The sequence below is a fragment of the Aethalodelphis obliquidens genome, unplaced genomic scaffold (genome assembly GCF_003676395.1).
Source record: "Aethalodelphis obliquidens isolate GAN/ISIS:26980383/991018 unplaced genomic scaffold, ASM367639v1 scaffold25, whole genome shotgun sequence".
Classification (NCBI taxonomy): Eukaryota; Metazoa; Chordata; class Mammalia; order Artiodactyla; family Delphinidae; genus Aethalodelphis; species Aethalodelphis obliquidens.
In genome coordinates, this window is record NW_020837969.1 from 12,461,873 (window position 1) to 12,483,507 (window position 21,635).

The 21,635-nt window shown below is 44.0% G+C and overlaps 1 protein-coding gene across 1 annotated transcript in view; it reads left to right on the top strand.

Annotated features, from left to right (window-relative positions):
• Nucleotides 1–21,635, top strand: part of STOX2 (storkhead box 2) — a 162,231-nt gene that overhangs the window by 132,340 nt on the left and 8,256 nt on the right. Inside the window, exons 5-6 of the mRNA XM_027123008.1 lie at nucleotides 7,167–7,319; nucleotides 16,330–18,595. Of these exons, the coding sequence (XP_026978809.1) occupies nucleotides 7,167–7,319; nucleotides 16,330–18,595 (2,419 nt within the window). The remainder of the gene's footprint in view (nucleotides 1–7,166; nucleotides 7,320–16,329; nucleotides 18,596–21,635) is intronic.

The window sequence follows — 21,635 nt, forward strand, 5'->3', positions numbered from 1 at the left end:
TTGGAAAGCTATGGGTATCATCTGGGAAGGGGTGGGTGTAGGTTGTCATGGAAGTCACATCTTCTTAGTTGCGTCCCTCCCCCGCCCTGCCCCCCGTGCGTATGCAAAGGTTGGGGAGCACAGAGAACCTAAATTAGTGACTGGGGAAAATGGCATTCATAGAGGACTGAGCTTTATTATAGTTCTTCCTTTTTTTTTTTTCGTACAAAAAGAACCAAGATAGGAACAATTTTGGAACTCAAGTTTCAGAGGTTTGGGGTATCTAAGAGGCACTCAAATAAATTTCTTGAAAGGATGGATTATGTGAGAGAGAATTTTTTGAAAGAATCCTAACTAAAGTAACTGGCCAGAAGTTGGAAGGGAGAGCAGATAGAGGGGGTTAAGTAGTAAAAATGCATGGGCCTGATAAAGATATTTCTGAGGTGGAAGTCACCATCTGTAGAAGATAAAAGACAGGAAGTCGGCACATGCATGATGTCTGCTTGTTGTCGCAGACTCTCCTTTCAGTTGCCCGGCGGTGGTAATAGTCACCAGTTTGTTCCCTACAGTTGCGCAAGAGTGATTTTCTAACACAAACGTGTCATGTAATTCCCCTGTATAAACATACACAGGGTTCCTGTCAGCATAAAGGGTAAGAGTGTGGAGCCTTCTGGTCTACGAGGAGGCTGCATTTCTCTCCGTCTCACCCCCAGCCTGCTCCAGATGTGCCAGAATAGGCCGTCAGCATCCCCAGCTCAGCGCGCTGCGCCGTGCCCCGCACACGCTCACTCCCGCCTCTGCTACGGCAGCTGCATCCTTCACTCTCCTCGTCATCACCGGACACATTTACCTTTGTCCTCATACTTCTTAGCCTGACTGTAGTACCTTAAACGAAAGAAGTGTCCAAATATTCCCTGAGGTATTTGAAATCTAAGGTGAAACGCTCTTAAAATCAACAAGGTTTACTTAGAATTGTAATATTGTCATGCCTTCTCACATTTTAAATTCATTTAACAGAAATTTATTGAATGCCTGCTCTGTCCAAGGCACCGTGCTTGACTTGATCTGAATGATCCTGGATTTGACAAATGTTCCCTGAGGACTGGACTTAAATGGATGTTCGTAAGAAAATACAGCTGAGATAAAACCTATTTACCCCTGCTTTCTAGAACAATAGGACAGAATTATAGCATTTTAGAAAGAATTGGCTAGCCCACAAGGTAGCCGTGAGCTTTTCCCGGAGTTGTCTTTATGAATATGTTCAGAACTAATTCTGGCAATAGAAAAATCCATCCTATAAATTATAGACAAGTAACAATTCATAGTTTATGCAAAATGTGGTCGTTTCTATAGATTATGATGACCAATAATATTTTAGCAGTATTTACATTCCCTTGTTTTCTTCTTTGACCATAAATGTGGTCCAGTTGTTGGAAGAATTTTCTAGTAGCATATTTTAAGAATGACTTGTTGGTTCCTTAAGTAGGTCTGATATAAGATCCAAAGAAAATCATTGTAAACTTGAATAAGATGATGTGTTGTGTTGATCGATACCTATAATTCCTTTTATATAGATCTTAAATGCATGTCTTAGCCCTCACTTAATGTATAATTATTTTTCTGTGGTAACTGCTATGTTTGGGGCAAAATTAATAGGGAGAGTCTTAGAAATTTCATGATTAAGTATATTTGGTCTCATTAAATTCTGTGTTCGTTTTGCAATTACTTAGCAACATATATTAATAAAATCACAACTCTTTGGATACCCTGAGCAATCCCTTGGATTCCAATGTTGTAAATGGATATTCATTCATTCAGCAAACAAGTACTGGGTGTCTGGGGTGAGCTCTGCGTTATTCCAGGCACTGAGAATGTAGGAATGTGGGGTTCACGTTTCCATCTGTCTTGGAGCTTATATTCTAGTGGGTGAGACAGACAGTATACCAGTACACACATACACACATTCAGAGAGTGAAGACAGTGACTTGGAAGGACCCTGGTACCAATTCCAGTAGTGTGGGGGGGGGGTCCCCACTCCACCAGCAATTCTCTGACACCAGCTGAGTGTCCCACAGTTCATCCCAATTCCAACACCATCTACCTGGAAAGCATCAGATCCCATGGGTTAAGGGCTCAGTCCACAGGAGTGCCCTCACCCCACCCCACCCCTGACCACCGATGTCACTCGCAAGCCCAGATTGTCACCTGTGTTCTGAAAGACTGGTGATAGATTGGAGGCTCCCACCACCCCCTCCTTGGGTTCAGTTACTTTGCTAGAGCAGCTTACGGGGAGAAACACTTTACTTACTAGTGTGCCAGTGTATTATAAAAGAATACAAGTCAGGAAGAGCCAGGTGGAAGAGATGCATAGGGCAAGGAATAGGGAGATGGCACGGAGCTTCCATGCCTCCCGAGGTACACCACCCTCCCCAATCTCCACCTATTCAGCAACCTTGGAAGCTCTCTGAACCCCATCCTTTGGTTTTTTATGGAGGCTTCATTACATAAGCATGCTTGGTTAAATCATTGGCCGTTGAAGATTGATTCAACCTCCAGCCACTCTCCTCTCCCCGGTGGAGGTCAGGGGGCGGGGCTGAAAGTTCCAACCCTGTAACCATGTGGTTAGTTCTCCTGGCTACGAGCCCCCATCCTTAGGTGCGGGTCCAAAAATCACCTCACTGATGTAACAAAGATACCTTGATCTCTCTCACCACTTAGGAAATTCCAAGGGTTTTAGGAGCTCTGTGCCAGACATGGGGATGAAGACCAAACATATATTTCTTATTATAAACCATAGTATCCAGTAACATGAGAGAGAGTGTGCTGTGGTTTTAGGACAGCATTAGATCGGGTGCCTGGGCAGGGCTTCCCTAGGAGGCCCTGCTTAAATGGAGACCCAGAGGCGGAGAAGCAGCCCGTCCTGCAGAGATCTGCGTGAAGCACATCCCAGGCAGGGGCTCAACAAAGGCGAAGGCTCTGAGTGGGGAAAAAGCTTGGTGAGTTCAAAGAACAGAGGAAGTTGTGAGCATGTTGTAGGGGGGAGCGGAAGAGGGGTCGGTGGATGGTCCCAGATGTGGGTGGACAGGCTCAGGCCAGCGTAGACCCGGCAAGGAGTTCCGATCTCCTAGGCGCAGTCGGCAGTCACTGCAGGATTTCATGCAGGGAAGCAGCGTGTTTTACGCTTTTCTAAGAAGACTGCTCTGTGGAGAACGGAGTGTTGGGTAGGAGAGAGTGCTGGGAGGCATCAAGCCATTGTCATGGGCCAGGTGAGGGGGACAGTGACCTGGGGTAGGGGTCGCATGGCAGATGGAGTGGAGGGAAGAGACCCAGGAAGCATGTGGGTGTAGAGGACACAGGATGGCCGGTGGGGTGGGACGGGAGTGAGAAGTAATTTATCTTAGTGCAGTATAAAAGCAAGAGGACGGGCTTCCCTGGTGGCACAGTGGTTGAGAGTCCGCCTGCCGATGCAGGGGACACGGGTTCGTGCCCCGGTCTGGGAAGATCCCACATGCCACGGAGTGGCTGGGCCCGTGAGCCATGGCCACTGAGCCTGCGCGTCCGGAGCCTGTGCTCCGCAACGGGAGAGGCCACAACAGTGAGAGGCCCGCGTCCCGCAAATAAATTAATTAATTAATTAATTAAATAAAATAAAAACAAGAGGACGTGGAGACGGTCACTTAGAGCATCCAAATTCCATTTGATTCTCTCTCCTGAGTTAAATGTTATTCCACGTATTCAGTATTATAGTGAAACTGAGCTTTTTCGATACCAATGCGTTTCAAGAGACACTTAAAGCTTACTTGCCTCTTACAGTTGGCTGCAGTGACTGAAAAGAAATTAACTTAGAAGATCAGTAAACGTTTGATATTTGTTAGTTAAACTAAACAAGAATTTCAGCTAACAGCATAAGGACAAGCATGACCTAAACTCGTTAATTTTGCTAATAGTCATTCCTTCTTTACAGAAAGCTCAAGTTCCCTATAACATATACAAAATTAGAAAATAGACCTGCATTATTTAAAAAAATCCTATTTAGTATTTTTGTATCTTTAGTCTTCTGAGAAGTCCATAAGTATGACAGGCAAATTCTAGAAGGTGTTACCCTCCCAAATGATGCACAGGTCCAAAGGTACTGGAACGTGCTTTGATCGCCCCACCCCACCCCCACATGCTTGTTAGCTGACCCCATTGTCCTTTTCATCTGACTTATGAAATTATTCCAGGGACTTCCCTGGAGGTCCAGTGGTTAAGATGCCCTGCTTCCCAGCCTCAGAGCACAGGGAGATCAGCTCGGTGCTTTGTGACCACCTAGAGGGGTGGGATAGGGAGGTTGGGAGGGAGACGCAAGAGGGAGGAGATATGGGGATATATGTATATGTATAGCTGATACACTTTGTTATACAGCAGAAACTAACACACCATTTTAAAGCAATTATACTCCAATAAAGATACTAAGAAAAAAAAAAAGATGCCGTGCTTCCACTGCAGGGGGCATGGGTTCCATCCCTGGTCGGGGAACTGAGATCCCACATGCCGTGTGGCATGGCCAAAAAAAAAAAATGCCGGGTGACTTTGAAGTCCACGTAACCAACCTAGCAACTCTTAAGAAACCTGCCTCACTGCGGCTCATCCTGTCCTGTAGAAGGTGGAGGGACAGAGAAGGATCCACAGGAGAGATCTTTAGAGTGGCTATGGCTGAGCTACACAGCCACCATGGGGAGGGGAGATTTGAACATGAGTAGCTCCAAACACACCCCTCTACTGCATCTCACCACCACCATTAGTTCATCCTTTACACAGAAGCCTTTAGAATACGGTTGTGTTTGAATGAAGGGTACAACAGTTTTTCAAAGATTTAAATACACTCTTCTAGGCAGTAGCAAGCTTGCCTACTGAGATGGGCACAGTCCACATAATTCTGTCATTTTTGGTTTTTGGTTTTTTTTTTTTTCCGATACGCGGGCCTCTCACTGTTGTGGCCTCTCCCGTTGCGGAGCACAGGCTCTGGACGCGCAGGCTCAGCGGCCATGGCTCACGGGCCCAGCCGCTCCGCGGCATGTGGGATCTTCCCAGACCGGGGCACGAACCCGTGTCCCCTGCATAGGCAGGCGGACTCCCAACCACTACGCCACCAGGGAAGCCCAATTCTGTCATTTTTGAGTCACCAATATGAATTGAGCTTCACCAGCCCGTGAGTGAAACTCACATCCTCAGCAGCCTCCCAAAATTCCGTGTTCCAGCTTCTGCCCTCTGCTACCCCAACAAATACTTGCGAGCATCTCTCAGAGGTCTATCTCTTTATGAGACTTACATCCCATAGGCCCTGGCAGTCTGTGGGTTCTAAGTTAGGTCAGTTACTGGTTTCTGCTGCTCTGGATTTGTGTGTTTCCCCCATCTCTCTGGCTGTTGAGGAAGTGTCTCCCTCTTGTCATACCCACATCTTACAGAGAATGGAGCCACAGCAGAGCTGATCAGAGCCCCGAGGGCTGCAGGAAAGAGGGGAGCGTTGGACTGAGCTGGGCCTGGGGATGAGGGGGGTCAGGCTTCAACCTTTGACACTGGGGTCCTGATGCTCCATCTGGTGCACCTGTTAGACTTACCCCCTCACCTGTTGGTTTTCATTCCCAGGTGCTGTTGCCTGGTTTTATCCATCAAAGCATTTCCCATCCAGTCCATCAAAGCAGGGTTCACGTTCTTTCCCAGAAGGCTTCAGGATTCCCCCATCAAACTAGGAGTTGTGGCTGGGTGCAGCAGGCTGGTCCACCCCAGAGCACCCAGACACCTTCCTGGAGGCTGTTGCTTAATGCCACAGGTTGGCCCAAGTCCAGTTCTGGTTAGTCACAGTGATTTATAACAAGAGTGAAATCATACTTGGAAACAAGAGGAGAGATTATGTAAATCCATGTGGGAAAGAAGCTTAGAAGCTCACAGATTTTCTACTCCGCTGATGGTTTCACCCCCTTTCTGAATGGCCTTTCTCAAGTGAAACCTTACAGAACCCCAAGGAGGAAACAGGTGGCACGCAGATGTCAGGAGCAGATTTCCCTGCCCTCCCACCCCTCCCTCTGCTGGGAGCACCCCTCCCTGCCCCCAGAACCCTCTCTGGGGAATGCTAGGGATCCTTCCTTGGAACATGACTTGCAAATCACCACACTGTGACGCCAAGATTGCAGAAAGGAAGGCAGTTATGTGCATTAAATGTTGCCGTGTCTGCCCCTGGCTTCTGGGTCTGCAGCCTCCCCCCACCTGCATTGGCTCTTTCAGATGCAAACGTGTGCAGGATATGCCAGAGCCCTTCCTGGGTGGTAAGATCGTCCTCCACGTGGCCACCGGAGTCCTCTTCTTGAAATTCATATCTGACACTGTCATTCCTTAAATTCCTTCTCTGGCGCACCATCCTTCATAGAATGAAGGCCTTGGGCACTCAGCTCTTTGCTGTTAATAGTCCCTATATACCTGTCCCCCTTCTCTGCTGCTCCCCAGAAAATACCCCTACGCCCCACAGCCACCCGGCACACTCCCACTTCAGCACCGGATTCAGGCTGCACAACCTTGGTAAAACCTCTTCTCACTTCCTGGTTCTAAGCTCCGTCCTCACCTCCGGTACATCACTCTACCCTCTCTGCCCCAGAGTTTATTTTTCAGCCTTCTCTGGTGCACGATGAACGTTGGTCTGTCTCCTCCGCTTAAATGGAAACTCCTTGAGGGCAGAGATGTTGGTGGGAGGGGGCTTATTCACTTTCCCAAGTGACTCCCAAGACCCCAGCAGATGCCTGGGGCAAAGGGCACCCAGCGTTTGAATGAATGAATCCTCAAGTTCCCACAAGTGCATTTGTCGAGATGTGAATGACAGTTATTCAACAAATCAGCTCCGAGTTAATAAAAGCAGAGATCATTTGAAGAGGCTCCGTTGTTGCAAGCCTTTCAGTAGCAAGTCTATTTAAACGAGATCTCAGGTTTTAAACGCAAGTCTTCTTTGTGGAAACAATTGAAGCTTCCGCCGTTCTGTGCACGTCTTTCCACCTGAGAGGACGTGGCTGTAACGCATCTCAGTGTTGAGGGTTGATTGTATTCATTGCACAAGGAACAGGTGAGAGTCACGGGAGAGGCGCGTGTGTGTGGAGGTGTGTGTGTGACAAGTGGCTGGGTCTTAATGAACCACTTACTTGAAAATTGTCTTTCTACAGGTGATGTGTCACCAATCAATATGTCTCCCATCAGTCAATCTCAGTTTATCCCACTCGGGGAAATCCTTTGCTTGGCCATCTCCGCAATGAACTCGGCAAGAAAACCTGTCACCCAAGAAGCACTGATGGAGCACCTGACCACCTGTTTCCCAGGTAACAAGAAAAGAATGAGGCACTTCCCAGATGGATGTGTGCTCTGGCTGCCCTGGGACTTCCTATGGACAGTTCATCCCATGTTTAAGTCTAATAGGAAAAGAAAAATCTTTGACAAAACTGACCAGTAACTCTTCTTAGTTCTGTAATTAAAAACCAAGGCACTAGTGTCATTTCAAAAATAATTTGCCTTCTTCAGCTGTAATAGTTTTTAATTGGCACTGAGGGAAAGAAATTAAATCAGAATCCTTGAAGAATTCTGTGAAAGACTACCACAATTCCATTTAACCTTTACAACACAACCTTGTTAAAGTACGTGAACATCTTCATTCATGGGACCGGGTCAGAAACAACTGAAAATTTGTCCTAAGGGATTCAGCTACAAAGAGAGTAATGTCAAAAATAAACATTATCTTGCATGCTCATGTCACGGCCTGATGAGTTTTAAGAGTATGCTATTTGATAAATTAAACTGACCTTATATTAAAAGAAAAAAATTAAACAAAATGGTTCTTTTTCCTTTTAAAATTTTTTTAATTTTTAAATTTTTGTATTGGAGTATAGTTAATTTACAATGTTGTGTTAGTTTCAAGTGTACAGCAAAGTGATTCTATATATATATATTCTTTTTCAGATTATTTTCCATTATAGGTTATTATCCTATATTGAGTGTAGTTCCCTGTGCTATACAGCAGGTCGCTGTTGTTTACCTATTTTGTATATTGTAGTGTGTACATGTTAATCCCAAACTCATAATTTATCTCTGCCACCACCCCCCCACTACTGCTATCCCCTTTAGTAACCATAAGTTTGTTTTCTATGTCTTTGAGTCTGTTTCTGTTTTGTAAATAAGTTCATTTGTATCCTTTTCTTCGATTCCACATATAAGTAATATTGATATATCTGTCTTTCTCTGTCTGACTTATTTCAGTTAGTATGATAATCTCTAGGTCCATCCATGTTGCTGCAAATGGCATTATTTCATTCTTTTTAACAGCTGAGTAATACTCTATTGGGGGGGAGAAAATACACACACACACACCCCACATCTTATTTATCCATTCATCTGTTGATGGACACTTAGGTTGTTTTCACATCTTGGCTATTGTAAATAGTGCTGCTGTGGCCATTGGGGTGCATGTATCTTTTCAAGTTAGAATATTCTCCAGATATATGCCCAGGAGTGGGATTGCAGGATTGTCTTTTTCTCTTAAGTATTATAAAAAGAAGATAATAGCCCAGCCACTGTATGAATAGTATCTGATGCCTCCAGTGCTAGAAGATGTTAGGAGTGGTGATAAGCTGAGGAATTCTCATGTCCTGTCTCAAGAGAAGCAGCCCACTACTCAGATCCAGTGTATTGTATCTGCCCCCCCAAAAAATATAGAACCCTCCCAGAGTTGCCAAATCTTCTAATTTTTTAAGACAATCTGGAAATACAGTTTTAGGTGAAATCTATAAATTTCCTTAAATAATGGCAATTTGCATGTGTGTGTGTATTTTAACATGTGTATGCTGACGACATACAAGTCGAATAAAACACATTATTGGGCCACCAGTTTGCCAACTTGGCCTGATCTCAACCCATACCTAGCTTGAAACAGAGCTTACGTTAAAAATGAGCGACAAACAATTGACATATTTTTCATTTGACCTAGAAGAGACCTTAAACCTCAGTAAAATGAGCTGTTGGCTGCATTTGTTAGCTTTTGCTACAAAATGCTGGGTAACAGTTACAGAACATCAGTGACGTATGACGATGAACATTTATTTAGCTCGTGGGTCTGTGGGTTCTCCACGAGTCAGCTGGTCCAGGCTGGAACTTGCCAGGTGACTGTTCCACCTGTACTCCGTCCACTTTGGAGAAGGGGACCTATTCTGCTCGTTGGGGTAGCAGAGGCCCAAGAGAACAAGTCCAGGGGCTCCGGGGCTCTTCAGACCTCTGGTCATGCCACGCCCACTAACATTTCATTGACCAAAGCAAACCCGGCCAAACTCAAAGTCAAGGTGTAGGGAAATGCAGCCCACCCATGGGGAGACGGCAGAGGGACTACTTTTAAATAGTCACCCACCGTGTTGAGTCTCCCCACTTTTCCTGTTGCCCCAAGGGAACTTCATATTTCTCTCCCAGTGATTTTTTTCCCTCCTTTTGGGGTTTTCTAATTATCACCTTTGAACAACACAGGTTAGAACTGTGCAAGTCCATTTATCCATGAATTTTTTTCAATAAATCTAGTATCTGTATTTTCCTTTCATAGATCTTTAAATTAACTAAGGGTAAGGGAATGTTTGTGTTCAATTAGAGATCACAATATGTGGAATCAAAACCAGACTATCTCAGCTTCCTGCCCTTGAGTGAGTCATTTATCAATTCCTCTGTTTTTGAGGCAGAGATAGCAGTACCCGGATTTTTGACCACGAGGGGGGTGGTGCCCCTAACGCCTGCATTGTTCAAGTGTCAACTGTAATATGTTTTGAAATTACATGTACTCTTTAAAAGCTCTGACATGAGCCCACCCCTTCAACCTATTGATTATCTTAAATTTTCTAACATTTTATTATCTCTGAATATTCTTCACTGTCTGTCTTTCTCTGTTAACTTCCAGGCGACTCCTTTTCCGTTCAATAGTAAGATAAGAGAATCCCAGGTGAGATTACTTAAGGGGACAAATGTGTTCATGAACTAATGCTCTTGTGAAGGAAGGCTGTTCTTTTTGGCCTTTTACCTGGGTAGCCTCTTCTGACATCAAACATCCCAGCTGCTTTTAAAATCCCTCTGTTTTTATGTAGGTTCATGAGAGATCCCATAGCTTTTCCAAACTTGGTTACATATCTCCCATTACAGGGCCATAAAATAGAGAACAGAGGGTTTCCCTGGTGGTGCAGTGGTTAAGAATCCACCTGCCAATGCAGGGGACGCGGGTTTGAGCCCTGGTCTGTGAAGATCCCACATGCTGTGGAGCAACAAAGCCCATGCCCCATGACTACTGAGCCTGCGCTCTAGAGCCCATGAGCCACAACTACTGAAGCCTGCAAGCCACAACTACTGAAGCCTGCGCACCTAGAGTCTGTGCTCTGCAACAAGAGAAGCCACCGCAATGAGAAGCCCGCGCACCACAACGAAGAGTAGCCCCCGCTCGCCGCAACTAGAGAAAGCCTACATGCAGCAACAAAGAACCAACGCAACCAAAAATAAATAAAATAAATTAAATTAATTTTAAAAAATAGAGAAAAGAAAGAACACAGAGCAAGTATGTAATAGGTAATTGTGGGTCACTGCCAGACAGCTGCTAACAGTGTCACTAAGTTGGAATATTTTGTAGAGACATCCATAGAACAACTCTTTGCTAGTTTTTATGGTGAGTGACCCTAAATCCCAAGCCCTCGCATTCAGATGGACCAAGAGGAGCTAACAACCTTTTTCATATGATGATTTATTGGTCAACCCTAGAAGTTTGCAAGGACACCATACAAACCTGAGTCTAGGGCAGGGCTTGGCAGACTGTGGCCTGCAGGCTGTGTGTGGCCCTCCACTTGTTTTTGTAAATAAAGTTTTATTGGAACAGAGCCACACCTGTTAGTTTATATATTGTTTTTGGCTCCTTAGGCTACAGAGTTGAATAGTGGCAACTGAGAGATCATATGGCTCATCAAGCCTGAAATAGTTATTACTATCTGGCTCTTTACAGAAAAACTTTGCCAACCACTGGTTTAGGGCAAGGTAGTAATTATTTAAAACTTTGTTCAGCAGTAGCTCTGCATTTTAAACTATTTCCCGAAATGAAGTTTTGTTTCCTGCCTGCCTTCCTTCTTTTCTTATCTATCTTCCTCCTTTTTTTCTTTTTTTCCTTTGATTTTTCTGCTTTTCTTTGGCTATCATTTAAGTTACTTCAGAACAGAACAATTTAGAAAACTTAATACTGTTCAAATTCTGTTTGAAAAATGTATTTCAGTGCAATTCTAAAACTTTGGAGGGATTCAAATATCATTTTTTTTGTTTTTTAAAGGTAACACTATTTACTTTTTATTATTTTACTACTTGAAAATAAAGTTTTGAAGTCTAACTGAATATTATTAAAACATTCAAGCTCTTATTTTTAATGCATATGTTATAAATAGAAAGAATAGTCTAGATTTTGGCCTCTTCCTGTTTTGGACATCCATATTCTAAAGAAACTTTTTATTAAAAAGTCTTCTAGTAAAAATGTCTGATATGCCGGTACTTAAACCTTTTTATCATCTTTCTATATTGGTTAATTTTTTTTTTTTTTTTTTGGCGGTACACAGGCCTCTCACTGCTGTGGCCTCTCCCGCCGCGGAGCACAGGCTCCGGACGCGCAGGCTCAGCGGCCATGGCTCACGGGCCCAGCCGCTCCGCGGCATGTGGGATCCTCCCGGACCGGGACACGAACCCACGTCCCCTGCATCGGCAGGCAGACTCTCAACCACTGCACCACCAGGGAAGCCCTATACTGGTTAAATTTTTGAAAACAACTTTTATATACCAGTTCACATTATAGAAATAAGAATATTTTTTAAAGGTTTGAAAAGAATAATTACTGCTTCTCAGCTTTCTAAATAGGTCCTCATACTATTATATATGGAATGGATAAACAACAAGGTTTTACTATATGGCACAAGGAACTGTATTCAATATCCTGTGATAAACCATAATGGAAAAGAATATAAAAAAGAATGTATATATGTATAACTGAATCACTTTGATGTACAGCAGAAATCAGCACAACATTGTATATCCTGTGATAAACCATAATGGAAAAGAATATAAAAAAGAATGTATATATGTATAACTGAATCACTTTGATGTACAGCAGAAATCAGCACAACATTGTAAATCAACTATACTTCAATTAAAAGTAAATAAATTTTAAAAATAAATAAATAGGTCCTCATCCATCCAGAGTGATCATTTAAATTGGACTACTACTTGTTAAGTTATTACACCTGGATCTTCCCGGGAGGAAAGCTGACCCTAAGGGGAATAGAATTAGACCTATAAGTCTGCTTATGGGCTTGAAGTTGACTTTCGAGTTTGCTGGAGACTAACATTATCTATACTGTGTTCTGTCTCCAGTTCATCCGTTTACATCGCTTCCTACTGAATTCCCCCTCAGCCAATGTCCTTCACAAACACGAAGAAATCATCCGAAGAAGCCCATTAAGTTTTCAGTCTACAATGCTTACCATACAGAACATGTACATATGTGCTCTGTTCCAACAATTGTCAGATTTGCAAGATTGAAGTGGTATATAAGTCTAAATAACCTCGCATTGGCATGCAGTGTATTGAAATATTTGTTTTTGCTTTGAGAGATGTAAAGTGTAGGAAAGGAGAGAGGTCAGATTCCAGCCCTATTTGAGTGTAAAGCTTACCTTTGCTCTTTACGCTATCAAAATCCAAACTCATGATGACCTTTGGGACTAGAATATGGAAGTGATGGAATATGCAGACCTTGACAATCTCTATCACAGCCACATCCCCTTTTTCCGTTGAGCCCTACAGATTTCCAGTGGAATCCTGGGTTTCATAGACAATTGAAGATACCAGTCATTATACTGGAGCTTAATAATAAAATAATAATCATAAATATCAGTGACTTTCAGGTAAAGCTTTGAAAACTTACAGGTAGGGGTATGGAAAATGGATTGGACAGGGAATGTTTCTAATTTGTTTTTTCAAATTAAACATTATTTGATTGATCCACTTGAAAATCCAAGACATCAAAACTTTAAATGTAAATTCTCTCTGGAAACTCTTTCTTATTCCTTCATTTGGGAACACTCAGAAAGTGGTAAGTAAACATGATTGCATTGTAGTCATGATTCCATATAGTTTTGTGAGTTTTCTAAGATCAGCACTTGGTTGGCCTCCAATCAGCAAATTCTATAATACAGTGAAATTTTTGTTTTATAGTAATAGCTATTTTTATGAATAACTCTTCAGCTTTCCTTTTTTTTTTTTTTGTGGTACACGGGCCTCTCACTGCTGTGGCCTCTCCCGTTGCCAAGCACAGGCTCCAGACACGCAGGTCCAGCAGCCATGGCTCACGGGCCCAGCGGCTCCACGGCATGTGGGATCCTCCCGGACCGGGGCACGAACCCGTGTCCCCTGCATCGGCAGGCGGACTCTCAACCACTGCGCCACCAGGGAAGCCCAGCTTTCCCTTTTTATAGCAGAGAAGTAAACCAGTCAATCATGAATTCTTCTAATTCTTCTAAATGAGCCTTACCACTTTTTGAAAAATTTCTGTGTGACTAGTGCCCCCTGAGGTTGTTCAGCAGAAGCAGAATATTAGTAGTGTTACTAGAAGGGGCATAGAAGCTTCTTTTAAGTTGCTCCTCTCATGTGCAAGCATTTTCTGTATTATGTTGGCTCTCACGAATTGCAAATATATAGCTTGGGTTGTATCACTAATTCAATTGGCACTCATTTTTGTTTTGTACAGAAACTACCTTAAATTTTTTTTAAAAATTTGTTATTATACCAGCCTTAAAAACCAACATACATTTGCATAAAAACCAACATACATTGCTCAAGAGTAGAACCTTAGACAAAAAGGAAACCATGCAGCTCAAAAATTAAATAAATATATTAAACAATACATCATTCAGAAGCAGTGTTATCTTTTCTGCCTTGATCACAATGGGTGCCCTCTGAAGAGGGTAACAAAAATGGGTATGTAACTTACTCATACATGGACTCTCTCCCCTTGAGAACTGCAGGCCGTTTCCAGTGTTTTTGTATTTCACTTTCATAGTTTTGGAAGGATTGGGGGAGCCTAAACTTCTCAGCTTACCCAGCTGTTCTAGGCTGTTACACAATGTTCTTTGAAGGTAACGGGGGTTTCCATGGATCCTGACCCAAAGTTGAGACTACTGATAGCTAACATTTATGAGTGCTCACTGCGTCAGGCAGTGTTCTTCATACACTAAACTCATTTAAACTCACAACAACCCTCTGAAGGTAGGTACTGTTATTGTCCACATTTTGATGACAGTCAGTAGAGGCTCAGAGAGGTTAAGCAAGTTGCCTAAGGTGATACCAGCTGTAGTAGTTCTCTAAAACAGTCATAACAAAGTACAGGTGGCTCGTCTTACAGTTCTGGATGCTACAAGTCCCAAATCAAAGTATCATCAGAGTTGGTTGGTTTCTTCTGAGGGCTGTGAGGGGAGAATCTGTCCCAGCCTCTCCCCTTGGCTAGTAGTTAGCTGCCTTCTACCAGGGTCTCTTCACATCGTCTCTTCTCTGTGATGTCTCTGTGTCCAAATTTCCCCTTGTCATAGTGGCTTAGGGCTCACTCTAATGACCTCATTTTAACTTGATTATCTCTATAAAGACCACATGTCTAAATAAGGTCACATTCTGGGGTACTGGGGTTTAGGACTTAAACATATGAATGGGGGGTGGCGCGCTTTCAGTCTCCACTGAAATTGCCATTTTTGTGGGTCAGACACGGTTGAATATTGCCAGGATGATTCAACCTGACCTATTTCCAAATGACATCATTCAGGTCAGTCTTAGAAATATTATCACCCGTGATTTGCCTGGCACTGAGGCAGGGAGAATACTAAAGAAATAAAATAAATGCGCTACAGCCTAGAGAATTTATACTCTCTTAAGAATGTATGTTCTTAATTATCTCAAAGTAGACAATGCTTAAATGTGCACACAAAACCCTTTGAAAAAGATATCAGTCCCTGTACAAAGGAATATCTGTGATTTTTTTCTGGAATTTCTATTCTAGCAAAGACAGCAGTTTGGGACTCAGTGACCAGATAGATGTAGAGCCTCTAAGCTTTCACTGGTGTATTTATTAGAGCTCTCTGGTTATGAATCTGAGAAACCACCTTCATCCTGCTGGCTCATGCCAACAAGGATGAACTTCTCACCTGAATTCCACCAATCATTTTCAAATTTGAAGGTGATGATTTCAAAATTGGAGAGTACATCCTAAACAATGGTCAAGTCTAGTTGCCCTTTGATATAATTTATAAAATTAAGTTTATTAAGTAAACTTAATCTTAGAATGAGTGCATGGAGTAACTCCAAGTGTACGTGGTAGCCTCTGTGTATTTTAGATTTGTTTTTCAATACCAAGATGGCTATTTCAACCCTGTTTCCCCAGTTGCTTTTATTGAAAAAGTCTTTTTTGTAAATTTATATATACCGAAAACGTTTTTTCTTCATTTAAAAATATTCTGTCTTTGGGAACTCCCTGGTGATCCAGTGGTTAGGTAGGACTCAGTGCTTCCACTGCAGGGGCCACAGGTTCGATGTCTGGTTGGGGAACTAAGATCCCACATGCCGGGAGGCCAAAATAAAAATTCTGTCTTTAACGATTCAGTTCAGTAAAGGTTTTTAACAACAGTAGGCACCTAACGCCATCTATCATCCCTGTCTCTCTTCCCAGCCTTTATATGTTCCTGTTCTGTTGGTAGTAATATTCCATAAGAGTTATCAGAGAAAACTAGGATTCACACTAAACTCGATGAACACCTGTGAATCCTGCTTAGTTTCTGTCTGATACTACTTAGAGGCTTGCAAAATTAGTTAGATTCTGTGTTAGTCCGTTCGGGCTACTGTAACAAAATACCAGGGACTGGGTGGCTGAAATAACAGACATTTATTTCTCACAACTCTGGGGGCAGGGAAGTCCAAGACCAAGGCGCCTTCAGGCTTGGTGTCCAGTGAGAGCCCTCCTCCTGTTTTGCAGGCAGCCGTACCCTCAAGTCACAGAGAGAGAGACAGAGAGAGAGAGAGGGCTTAGTCTCTTCTCTTCTCATAACGCCACATCACAGAGGCTGCACGCTCATGACCTCATCACCTCCCAAACACCCCACGTCCTATTACTGTCACATTGGGGTTCGGGGCTTGAACGTGGGGATCGGGTCGGCAGGGGGACCATTCAGTCCAGAGCATACTTGGAAAACTCCGGAATCAACACCATGTCCCCTCTTCATTCTCACGAGTGTGTCCTTTGGGTTTCAGGTGTTCCCACCCCAAGCCAAGAAATTCTCCGGCATACGCTGAACACGCTGGTCCGGGAGCGGAAGATCTACCCGACTCCAGATGGCTACTTCATCGTAACCCCGCAGACCTATTTCATAACTCCTTCCCTCATAAGAACTAACAGTAAATGGTACCATTTGGATGAGAGGATACCTGATAGGTCTCAGTGTACCTCTCCCCAGCCCGGGACCATCACGCCCTCTGCCTCAGGCTGCGTCAGGGAAAGAACGTTGCCCAGGAACCACTGCGACTCTTGCCACTGCTGTAGGGAAGATGTGCACGGCGTGCACACGGCCACCCTGCAGAGGAAGACCGCCAAGGACTGCAAAGACCCGTACTGCCCTCCTTCCCTCTGCCAGGTGCCACCCACTGAAAAGAGCAAAAATACTGTCAACTTTTCGTATAAGACGGAAACTCTCTCCAAACCTAAAGATAGTGAAAAGCAGTCCAAAAAATTCGGACTCAAGTTATTCCGGCTCAGTTTTAAAAAAGACAAGACCAAACAGCTAGCCAATTTTTCCGCCCAGTTTCCTCCCGAAGAGTGGCCCCTGCGAGATGAGGACACGCCAACTACTATCCCTCGGGAGGTGGAAATGGAGATCATTAGGCGTATTAACCCAGACTTGACCGTGGAAAATGTCATGAGGCACACTGCACTAATGAAGAAACTTGAAGAAGAGAAAGCGCATAGGAGTAAAGCCGGGTCCTCCGCCCATCACAGCGGAAGAAGTAAAAAGAGTCGGACTCATCGCAAGTCCCACGGAAAGTCTCGGTCGCACAGCAAGACGCGAGTGTCCAAAGGAGACCCGTCAGATGGCTCCCATCTGGACATCCCGGGTGAAAGAGAGTATGACTTTTGCGATCCTCTTACCAGGGCTCCCCGGGAAGGCTGCTTCATCATCGAACACAAAGGTGATAACTTCATCATGCATAGCAATGCAAACATGATTGAGTCTCATTTCCCCATGACTCCGGAATGGGACGTGTCTGGGGAACTGGCCAAAAGGAGAACTGAGATGCCTTTTCCTGAGCCTTCCCGGGGAAGCTCCCACTCAAAAGTGCACCGAAGCCACAGCCATACCCAGGACCGAAGGTCCAGGAATGAGAGATCCAACAAGGCCAAGGAGAGGTCCAGATCCATGGATAACTCCAAAGGTCCTCTGGGTGCTTCTTCTCTGGGGATGCCTGAAGACCTGGCTGAAGGCTGTAGCCAAGACGACCAGACCCCCAGCCAATCCTACATTGACGACAGTACTTTAAGGCCTGCACAGACTGTCAGTCATCAAAGGGCTCACATTTCGTCCACAAGCTACAAAGAGGTGTGTATTCCAGAAATAGTCAGTGGCAGCAAGGAACCTCCCAGTGCTTGCAGCCTCTTGGAGCCAGGCAAACTGCCCGAGAGTTTGCCATCCTTTGGTGAGCTCAACTCTTGTCCAACAAAAACAGCTGCAGATGACTATTTCCAGTGTAACACCTCCAGCGAGACGGTGCTCACGGCGCCGTCACCTCTGGGAAAGAACAAAGAGGACCATGACACTCTGACCCTGGCGGAAGGGGTGAAAAAGCTGCCTCTGTCTGACAGGCAGGCCCCACATCCCTCCAGGGAGCCTGTAGGACACAAGGAGGAGTCGCCAAAGGGGCCGGGCGGGGGCCCAGCGGCTTCGGGCGCTGTGGCCGAAGGGATTGCCAATGGACGCCTCATCCAGCATCACAGTGCCGAGCCCAGCAGCCTGGACAAGAGGAAAGAGATATTCAGCAAAGACACACTGTTCAAACCTCTTCACAGCACCTTGTCTGTAAACAGCTATCACAAATCAAGCCTGTCTGTCCTCAAATCTCACCCGAAGACACCTGCGGACACACTGCCAGGCCGATGTGAGAAACCGGAGCCGTCCCTAGGGACCTCGGCTGCACAAGCCATGCCAGCTTCCCAGCGTCAGCAGGAGTCAGTGGGGAACCAGGAGGCCTCTTTTGACTATTACAACGTCTCTGATGATGATGAGTCTGAGGAAGGGGCAAACAAGAACACAGAGGAGGAGAAAAACAGAGACGATGTGGGAACCATGCAGTGGCTCCTGGAAAGGGAGAAGGAAAGAGACTTGCAGAGGAAATTTGAGAAGAACCTCACCCTCCTTGCCCCAAAGGAGACCGACAGCAGCAGCAACCAGAGGGCCACCCATTCGGCGCGTCTGGACAGCATGGACAGCAGCAGTATCACGGTGGACAGTGGATTCAACTCCCCACGGTAGGAAGAGGCATCTCTCTGCACACACATACACCTACCGGGGCCTGGGGCTTTATAAAATAACTCGGAAGGTTTCTGATTTCACAGTCTCAGTTCTGTGAATGAGGGTTAAGAGTTGTGTGAGTTGTATTGTTAACAGCCTGTTTCTGACTTCTTTTTCAGGAATTGAAACAAATGTTTCTGCAGCTGTAGAGATCACCAATCTGGACTGGTGGGTTGGCCCCTTCCCATCCAATCTAAGACCAACATGTCCCAGTATTTTTCCTTCGATGTTTATATTGCCACCATGCTGATAAAGGAAGGGTTTTTTTAAAGGTCCTTCAAAAATAGTAACTTTTTGAGTAGAATGAGTAGTCAGTGTGGAGGTGGGAGGTAGGGGTTGGGAATAACTGGATTGACTCAAGGATGGGGAGTCCTTCTAATGAGAATATAATAGCCAATTTCAAAACCTTTCCAGTGGATCTAGAAGCCTGTTACTATTTTAATCCCGACTTTTTATGCCGCCCTCGCCCCTTGCTCTCATACACCTTCCTCTCACCGCTCAAAAGTCTGCAGACACATGGAACCTGTTCCTGTGACGTAAAGATTAGGGGCCTGTGCACCATTAGTTCAAAGCATGTGCCAGCACTTTTCTTTCTCCTCCTGCAGAACTAACACCATTTAGGCATGCTGATCGTGGTGTCTTCTTTTCAGTAGGTGCTGGTAATTCAGCAGAGGTTGACAGCTAAGAGTGTGCAGTGCCTGATGGCCACGTCCAATGCAGTGAAGTGGTTCAGGGATTTCGAAAACAAAAGGGAGTCTATGCAACTTTCCTTTTTTCTCCTTAATTCTTCCTTCTCTTCCAAGAGCAACTTGGGACCTGATTCTGCTTCTAAATTCTACTCCAGATTGGTGACTCTGAGATGCAGAAATAACATTGAGAGATTGACATCTCCCATTAGCTGTGATTCCCAACTTTTTACAATATTTATTATTTTAACAAGTCCAAGATATGATTATGTAGTTCATACATTTATTTTAATTATTAAGAGTTAAAATTAGTTATGTTGTAATCATTTCACTCTATCTATGGATAATCTGGGGACAGAGCATCCCAAAATCAGAATTGGGAAGCATTATTCTGTTTGTCCCTTATTGGGCCTTTGTTATTTCTTAAAGGGCTAGTTCTTTTTATTATTATTATTAATTTTTTTTATTATTGTCGTGTAACCTTCTTTTCCAAGTTAACACATGTGTGGAAGTCTAATGTCTAAACAAACCACAGAGATGGCACTCTGGTTAAAGTGGAGACCAGGAGCCCCAGATCTCCTCTGCCCATCCCTCAAGGACCCTAAGAGACTACGGGGGGGCATGGCACTCAGTCTGAAAACTACTGGCCTATTAAGTGACTTTTCTAAGACATAATTTTTGCTAAATATTTGTTAATCCCAAATCGAATCTTAACCAATTAGTTTATATATTCTTTTCTCTCTACTTCCCTCTTCAACTCTTCTTTTTCCTCTTGATTTCCTAGTAGGGATACCAGATAAGCGTAACTGGGAGTCTGCTATTGATGGTAGAAGCTCAGTACCATCGCTTATGGAAGGTGTGGGTCATGTGCCTGGACGTTATGCTCTACTGTTTCTTACTATATAGCCTCTCCCTGCCTGATGCTTCTCTGCACCAGTTTCCAGCAATTCATTTGGCCCTCTTGGCCCCTGGACCTCCACGGAGGGAAAACCGTGATACTCCAGAGATAGCTGCTAAGGAGACCTTGAGAGTAGTTTAGTGGGTTCTAACTCAAAACTTTACCACTGCATTATATTGAAAGTTTTTGTTTGGGAACAAGTAAAAAGAAAGGTTCATGTAATCATTGAACCAGTCTCTCCACAGAATATATTTTATTATCTCTAGATTTGGAGTACAGAATATGGAATTTATGAATGGGATTATTTCTTGAACTCAGCTTATTTGCATTGCTTTAATAATGTAGTCAAGGTCAAATGCGTTGTCCTGGTAGAAGAAAAAGGTCTTCCTAAGGAGACAGTCTTCACCCAGGAGCTATATATCTGCCCAGTGTTATTAGGTGGAATTTTCTCTACAGAAAAAGGTAGATCACCCATAAATTTCATGCAGTTAGAGAATCTACAGAACAATTCCTAATTTTACCCCTTTCGTAATTAATATCCTTTGGTTAGAAGCTGGGTGACAAACTTATTTTCTATATCTATTTTTAAACTACTTTAAACTTTTATTTTATCTCATTTGAAGTATCTCCCTATACTTCAATAAGTGCCCTAATTTACCTTTCTGATGTATGAAGATGGTCTGCAAAGGAGAATATTTGAGTTACAGGGAGTTTTATTCTCCAGCGTGAGGAGTATTTTAGCCGTATAGTATTATCACGCAGACACCTCTCCACCACCGCAAGATACAGGAATCTTAAGTGGGCCGTTTACTCAGATTTTTCAGTAAATAATTGACAGAGCAGCTACGATCTAACCTCCTCCCCGTGCCAAAAAAAAGAGAAAAATCAAAATCAGAAAAGATGATCTTCATACTCTCAGTCTTCAGTGTTAGCTCAGAGGTCATGCCCAGCCACATTTCCGAAAGTCTTCAGTCCCTCTTTTTGGGAACCAAAGGGCACTGAGAGAAGGAAACAAGGCAGAAACTTAAACTGTGCTGTAAGATCTAATATTGCAAATGAAAAATCCCGACATGCAAAGCCTGCTATTCCAAATCTGAGGCCAAAAACCAGTTGAAAACCACAATATGAAAATCAGAGGGATTCAGGCTGCCAGGGATGTGTCTGCACAGTGTACTGTGCCGTCCGAGTGTGGGTCCAAGGGCAACGTGTGCAGCGAGGGGCGCAGCAGGGCCTCTTGGTTCAGTTTTTCTGCCTACAAATTCCTGAGATGTTATTTTTAATGTCGTACTCCGTTAGTTCTCTTTAAAAAAGTAAGGAATTTTAAATTTGAGATCTGTTGTTACTGCCAACCTTCCATCTCCATGAACTGTTTCACCATCACATCCACAGCCTTCCATATGACTGTCGCACGTT